The sequence below is a fragment of the Ochotona curzoniae genome, unplaced genomic scaffold, assembly GCF_017591425.1.
Source record: "Ochotona curzoniae isolate NIBS_2020 unplaced genomic scaffold, NIBS_Ocur_1.0 scaffold_3223, whole genome shotgun sequence".
Taxonomy (NCBI): domain Eukaryota; kingdom Metazoa; phylum Chordata; class Mammalia; order Lagomorpha; family Ochotonidae; genus Ochotona; species Ochotona curzoniae.
This window is the reverse complement of record NW_024467108.1, coordinates 1,032,910-1,040,065: the sequence shown is the minus strand read 5'-3', so window position 1 is coordinate 1,040,065 and position 7,156 is coordinate 1,032,910. Positions and strand designations below refer to the sequence as shown.

The 7,156-nt window shown below is 36.8% G+C and overlaps 1 protein-coding gene across 1 annotated transcript; it reads left to right on the top strand.

The window, feature by feature from the left end:
• Positions 1-5,080: 5,080 nt before the first annotated feature.
• Positions 5,081-6,035, top strand: LOC121145356 (olfactory receptor 52Z1-like). Its single transcript, XM_040964116.1, is given in 2 exon segments — positions 5,081-5,994; positions 5,996-6,035. Coding segments are annotated over 2 exon segments (954 nt in total).
• Positions 6,036-7,156: the final 1,121 nt, after the last annotated feature.

Genomic DNA, 7,156 nt, shown 5'->3' with positions numbered 1-7,156 from the left:
ATTTTCTTTTGCGTGTGTGTGTGTGTTTATCACAGTATTCTTAAGGTCTATTGCTGCTACTTAAAAAGATTGTAATTCCCTCTTATTTTCTCAAAATGATACTCTTCCAATGAGCTTATTTAATCACTCTTTGCATCTCTCCTAGCTTGCTGAAAACGATGAAGGTCTCAAAAGACCACATATACCAAATCCTACTGAGTCTTAGGTCTCCTGGGATGGATAAAGATGTACCACAGGCTTGGCCACTGGTGCTGGGACCTAAATAGGCAGAGTCCCCTGTGTTGCAGAGCCTCATTGGATCTGAAGTTACAGAGCAAAGCAGGTAACAAGCACTGTTTTCAGACATTATTCCACAAGTTGAAGTTTCAGAATAAGATTTCTTTTTTTGAAAATCAGGAAACTGCAATGTTTTCTGCCATGCTTTCTCATGTTACAGCCCATGTGAAACGCAGTCTCAGATAGATCCACTGTTGCAGGTGAAGGCATTTCCCATGCTATGGAAAGGACATTTACTCTCCACAGGGATATCTGAATATTCGGCAAGACTATGTAGGCTTAACAAAATATATGGTTATTTGAAATGTATTCTTGAATGTGCCAATCTGCAAGAGGAAGAAATATCTTAGACTGTGACAGGTAGATCACATCCAAATAGGGATCAACAGAGGACAAGAGACTGGAGTTTCTGCTAAGATTTCTGGTAAGTGAGGAGAGATTGTTGAGACTTTGTATTTACATTCTATTTCACAAGACTCTGGCTTTGTATACTTACTTTAAGCTTCCTAGTTAATGCTCTCTATAAACTAATTCAAGTGATTGGAGTTTGACCCATTTCATGCAAAGCAGAAAAGGAGTCAAGATTCAAAGCTAGGTGTAACGGACTGTGAAAACCAGCTCTGGCAGCAAATCTTACTTCGAATTGCTTATATTTTATTCCTCCAATATCTTTGAAAATGTAACTCTTCATGGCAAAGTGGAGTTAAAGTGATAGAGAAAATGAAAAAGATGTAAATATGCATAAATTAGGAGTCCAGAGTATGAAAAATATAACTGTTTAGGGGAAGGAGAAAAATTCAAGGAACATTTATTAAAACTTTATTATGAATAATGAAAATCATGAACCCTAATTGATGATATGCTTTAGGAGGGGGTCTGATTTTCTGTGAAGGGTAAGCACAAATTGCCCAGATCAGCAGCTCACTCATTATTAATGGTATTTTACCAGGGTTCATGGATACAATCCCATAGCTACACTGAAATGTTGCATTACTTAAAAAGGATAAAATATGTGAGTTTTCAATAGAAGCTACTGGGATTCTATCTGATTGCCAAATCAAAATCTAATGTCTAAAGATGAGAAAAAAAGTTCAGATTTAGAATGTGAAGATCACATATCCTCTGTTTATTTTGTGAACGTTGGTAAAAACAATACCTGAACCAGTTCCTGAGATCAATACATTTATATTGCTTTTGGCTTTTATTTTACTGTAGCATTTTCATCGATTTTGAAAGGACAGTTAATGAAAAATGGAGCCTGGGAAAAATACGGGTGGAGATGCTTGTCTAGACCCAGAGTTAGGGCACAGGCTGGGAGAATCGATGACGGAATCTCTCCCCAGCTACCCTCCCTTTCTGAACAGACAAACTATTTTCCTTTGCTTTTGTCATCTGGTCCTTCCTATGGACAACCTTCTCTATCAGCATTTCCCTCAGCCTCCAGAAACCATGCACTTCCTGGGATGTGACTATTACTAATTTTTCAGCTGCTAGAGCTCCAATTTCTCAAAATCTGTTTCTGGTTTCAACTTACTAATTCTTGAATTTGCTTTAATCATTTGTGAAAGTCTAAGATTTTTTTTTTCAAAATTTCATTTCCCATTTGCAAAACAACCATTGGAAACAATAAAAAGACAATGGTGATACTCCTAATGACAGTGATAATGGCAGCAGCAGCAACAATAGAACGAACAAAGAACAGTAGCATGGAAAAAGAACTGTGGGCCCGGCGCGGTGGCGCAAGTGGTTAAAGGTCCTCACCTTGCACTCCCGGGATCCCATATGGGGGCCGGTTCTAATCCCGGCAGCCCCGCTTCCCTTCCAGCTCCCTGCCTGTGGCCTGGGAAAGCAGTCGAGGACGGCCCAAAGCTTTGGGAACCTGCACCCGCGTGGGAGACCCGCAAGAGGCTCCTGGCTTCGGATCGGCATAGTATCGGCCGTTGCGCTCACTTGGGGAGTGAATCATCGGACGGAAGATCTTCCTCTCTGTCTCTCCTCTCTGTATATCCGCCTTTCCAATGAAAAAATAATAAAAATAAATCTTTAAAAAAAAAAAAAAAGAACTGTGAAAGCCTAATAGGGAGACCAAATGTATCAGATCAAAGAATAGAGGCAGACAAAATGTGAAGAAGGGGTTATTCAGAAGGGATAATGAAGCTAGATGATATGAGTTTCAATATCTGGCTAAAAAGTAACAATGAGATTGAGCAACCTGTTCATAATTTTGTAATGTGTCTTATGGAGAACAATTAAGTCACTGTTCTTGTTGGGTTATTATGAAATGCAAATGATATTTGATGAGTATTAAAAATTACATAAATTGGCTATCATAGGGCACAACTCTCCGTGAAAGGTAAAAAAAAAAAAAGAAAGAAAGAAAGAAAGAAAGAAAGAAAGAAAGAAAGAAAGAAAGAAAGAAAGAAAGAAAGAAAGAAAGAAAAAGAAATAGTGGGGTGTCTGTGGCATTTTGATTAAAAAAAGATCTAGATGATTGACAGTTGTCACTGGTATGAGGGAGACAGTGCTGGAAGCACAATTAAAAGATTTATTGTCCACAACTTCTTCATTCTTTCTTGTTTTTTGAATCTACTAGAATGACTTACAGCTGAACTATATAGCTGGCTTCTTGCTTGCTTGCTTGCTTGCTTCTCCTCCTCTTGCCCTCTTTCTTTTTTGCCTGACAGCACTGGATTTATGATTCAATTCTAAACCTTTGTATTCCAGAGTATTGATTGTTCTTCCAGCGGTATGGCTCAGTGTCGCAGTTGGCTGGAGCAGAACTGAATCTGTAACTAAGAGAAAGAAGCTCTTGTGCAGCTCATTTCTCGCAATGTGTTACTGAAGAAAGAGCCAAGCTCTTAGCTCTTAGCTCTTCTACGGACGTGAAATGGATAAATCAATTTAAAGTAATTGAAATTACTTCCTCCAAACCATACGTTTGCTGTTCTACTTCTGATATTCTTTAATGGCATTGCTATTTTCAGGCAATATTACTCAAATCACTTTATTATCTTCCATTCCTCTGGAATTATCATGTCACACAAAACTAGCTGTTTTTTCTAAGTGTATGTTTATATATATATATGTATATTAATTTTCATCTTATTTTTTTTTTGTGATTGGAGCCATTTTCTAGGTTCTGTACCTTTCTTACTCCAGCTAGCTATTTTCCTCTGTAATTGAACTTGCTAGTGTCACATTTAGTTAAAAAAAAAAAAAAATCAGCTAAGCTAAACAAACAGGCAAACCCAAACCTCTATTATGCTAGGTGTTACAAGTACACTAATAATGATAATGGAGGTTAAGTTTTTCAAATAAAGAACAATATAAAATATGTAATTAAGACGTAACCAGATCAGTAGCTAAGAAACTGAACAACAACAAAAAAGTAGTGTCTATTGAAAATTTCTCAGGTGAGGATTTGGAGAGGGGGGTAGGGAAATTCCAGACCCTATGGAATTGTACCATAAAATTCAAAATTAAAAAAAGGGAAATACTGCATATTAATCACATTATATTCTTCAAACTGATAAATATTGTAAGCTTTGAAACTATTTTTGAATAGTGAATTAATTCTTAATATAAAAAATTAATCCTAAAGTCTAGCTTGTTTTTTAAATTCTATATATTTCTGAGGCATAATTTTCTTGCCTACTCATTTTTCTTGTATATTTCAGGCCACAATATGCTACATAATTTGATATGTAGTTTTCTGATTTTTTTCCTTTTTCTTTTTTGTGCCCAATGTTACTCTTATAGTATACAGCATTAAAAAAAAATAAAACAAACAACAAAAAAACTGGAACTATCTCCACGAATCGTTGCCTGTTTCCCCTAGTTTTAACTTTACATACTGTCTATTTCATGTTCCTGTACACTGTGGCTGATTTTACACTTCTTCCTATCCTGATGTGTGTCAGGAGATGGTGATTTACATCCACAAGAAATTGAGATTTTTGGAATAGAGGTGGTTTATGACTTGTTGTACGTTCCTCCATTGACATATTTCAGAGTGAATGTCAGCACATGTTCATGAATGTGTAAACACATGTTTGCAACGTATATAACTCAATTCTTTCATTATTTCATTGGTTATGGTACATATTTTCCTTTTTCTCAATAATAATCCTCAACTTTGAACAGAATTTTAAATTAATTGGGAGAAATCACTCATTTAATCAGGAGAAGTGTAGGATAGACAGAGGAAAGGAGAGGTAATTGTATGGGTAATGAAAAGTCTATTAAATTCAAATAACATTACCTGTGCTCATTTTAAATAGAACTGTTTAAATCAAGAACATGCATATCTAATTATGTAAGGTAAGAACATGGCTCCAATATGCAGAATACTAAGTTCAAACAATACACTACAACACAAGAAACACCAATATTTCTGTTTATCTTTATGTCCATGCAACTTGCTAAAGAACAAAGGTAGCTCCTTTGTGAAACTCGTGGTATTATATTGCAGTGTTAGTGATTGTTCTTGACTTTTAGAAGTGGACCCTCCCCCCCAAGGATCACAACAGTATTTTAATCTCTGGGGTACTAAAGTTCCAGAAACAAAATGTGTTTGGGCAGTAGCAATGACCAGTAGGACAAGCAGAGAAACTATGATATATAAAAGTCTGTAGGAGATTTTGATGTTCAATGTTAAGCCAAATCATAGATAATATGGATCACAGTGACCACACAAATTACAAATACATTTAAAAACATTCAAATCTGATTAAACAATCCTGGAACCTCATTATTTATCTTCTTTTTCTGTTCTAGTATCCACTAGTGGCAGTCATAATAAAAGATGACAACCTTCTCGAATTACACCAATCTTAGAGACATCTGGTACACCATGATTGGAATCCCAGGGCTGGAAAATGCACACCCGTGGATCTCTATCCCCATTTGTTGCATGTATATAGTCGCTGTTTGGGGCAATACCCTATTGTTGTTCCTTATCATCACCGAGCGCAGTCTTCACGAACCCATGTATTTTTTCCTCTCCATGTTGGCCTTGGCAGATGTCTTTCTCTCCACAGTCACCACTCCAAAGATGCTAGCAATCTTCTGGTTCCAAGCTGGAGGTATTTCTTTTGGGAGCTGTGTATCCCAGATGTTCTTCCTTCACTTCATCTTTGTGGCGGAGTCTGCCATATTGTTGGCCATGGCATTTGATCGCTATGTAGCCATCTGTTATCCACTAAGATATACTACTATTCTAACCCCATCAATCATTGGCAAAATGGGTATTGCCTCTGTGACTAGGAGCTTCCTCATCTGTTTCCCCTTGATTTTTCTGGTTTATCGCCTTACTTACTGTGGCAGGAACATTATCCGTCACTCATACTGTGAACACATGGGTATTGCCAGGCTATCCTGTGATAGCATAAAAGTCAACATTTATTATGGGGTGATTGCAGCTCTGTTTTCCACTTGTCTGGATGTGGTGCTTATTATCATCTCCTATGCACTTATACTTTGTGCTGTGTTTAGAATCCCTTCCCGAGAAGCTCGACTCAAGGCTCTGAGCACCTGTGGCTCCCATGTCTGTGTCATACTTTTGTTCTACACACCAGCATTCTTTTCCTTCTTTGCTCACCGATTCGGGGGCCACAACATACCACTCCATGTACATATCCTCCTTGCCAATCTTTATGTGGTGGTGCCACCTTGTGTCAACCCCATCATTTATGGGGTTAAGACTAAGCAAATACAAGAGAGTTATCCAGGTCTTTTCTTTGAGCAAGACATTTTGTTAATACAGATCAAAATTCTCAGTCTTTATTTTTCTTAATAACTGCACAAATTAAGACCTTCCATAAGTTTATCCTTGTACTGAGTATGAAATGTTAAATACATTATAAGATTATTGGAAATATTTAACGAGGTAATACATAGAAATCCCTACACTTGTGCCTTTTTTGAGTGTAAAAGAATGTTGCCGTTTGTTATTATTCACAGTTGCATAATTAATTACATCTCATAAACAATACTGGATCAAAAGAACACAGTAATGTTGCAACAACTTAGCAAGCGAATTATCTATTTATTTGAAAGGGAAAGAAAGCAAGAGAACTTTCAATTTCCATTTACTTCTTGAATGCCTGCACTGGCAGGTGAGGCAGAAGGAAGCAACGAACCTGGAGCTCCATCACAGTCTTCCAATGAATGGCAGAGCCCAGCTCTTCGGACCAGATACGTTAGCTTGAGGCTGAATCAGGAGCGGAGTAGCAGTGACTCTGATATGGAGAACCAAGTGGAGGAATAAGGTGCTGCACCACAATGCTTGCTTCTTAAGCAGCTTCTTTTATTTCTTCTTTGTTACGTGGAAGATGAAACATCACAGATGCAATGTTTTAAGCTGATATCAAATGAAGTCATTTTACTTTCTTACTGTGATATCAGGATAAATATGGAAACAGATAAATTTCAAGAGTGGAGGTTCACAACTCAATCTATTGAAATGGATCAAGAATCAAAACCCTCCTCTAGCTTACTGTAAATGTAGCCCTTACCTCTGGCTGGCCACGTAACTGCTGTATGAACTGTTTCTTTTTTAACCACAGAAAATGGATGATTGCTATTAATGTTAACAGTAAAAGTATTTATTAGGAAATAAAAGCAGGATGGGATATTAGAGAACACAATAAAATAGCAATTAATGACAAAGGAATTTTATGTTTACTTGTACAATTCATCCTAATTCTTTCTATAGATCAATAGAGCCAACATACCATTTTGAGCAAATCCTCATTCAGTAACTATTTACTAAGAAAATATTTAGTGTTGTGTTTCACTATTCGATTGCCTCCTTAAGTTACATTTAACTTTTTATTCTATGTTTTATGTCATTCGTGTGGAGGAAATCTTAGGATATTTT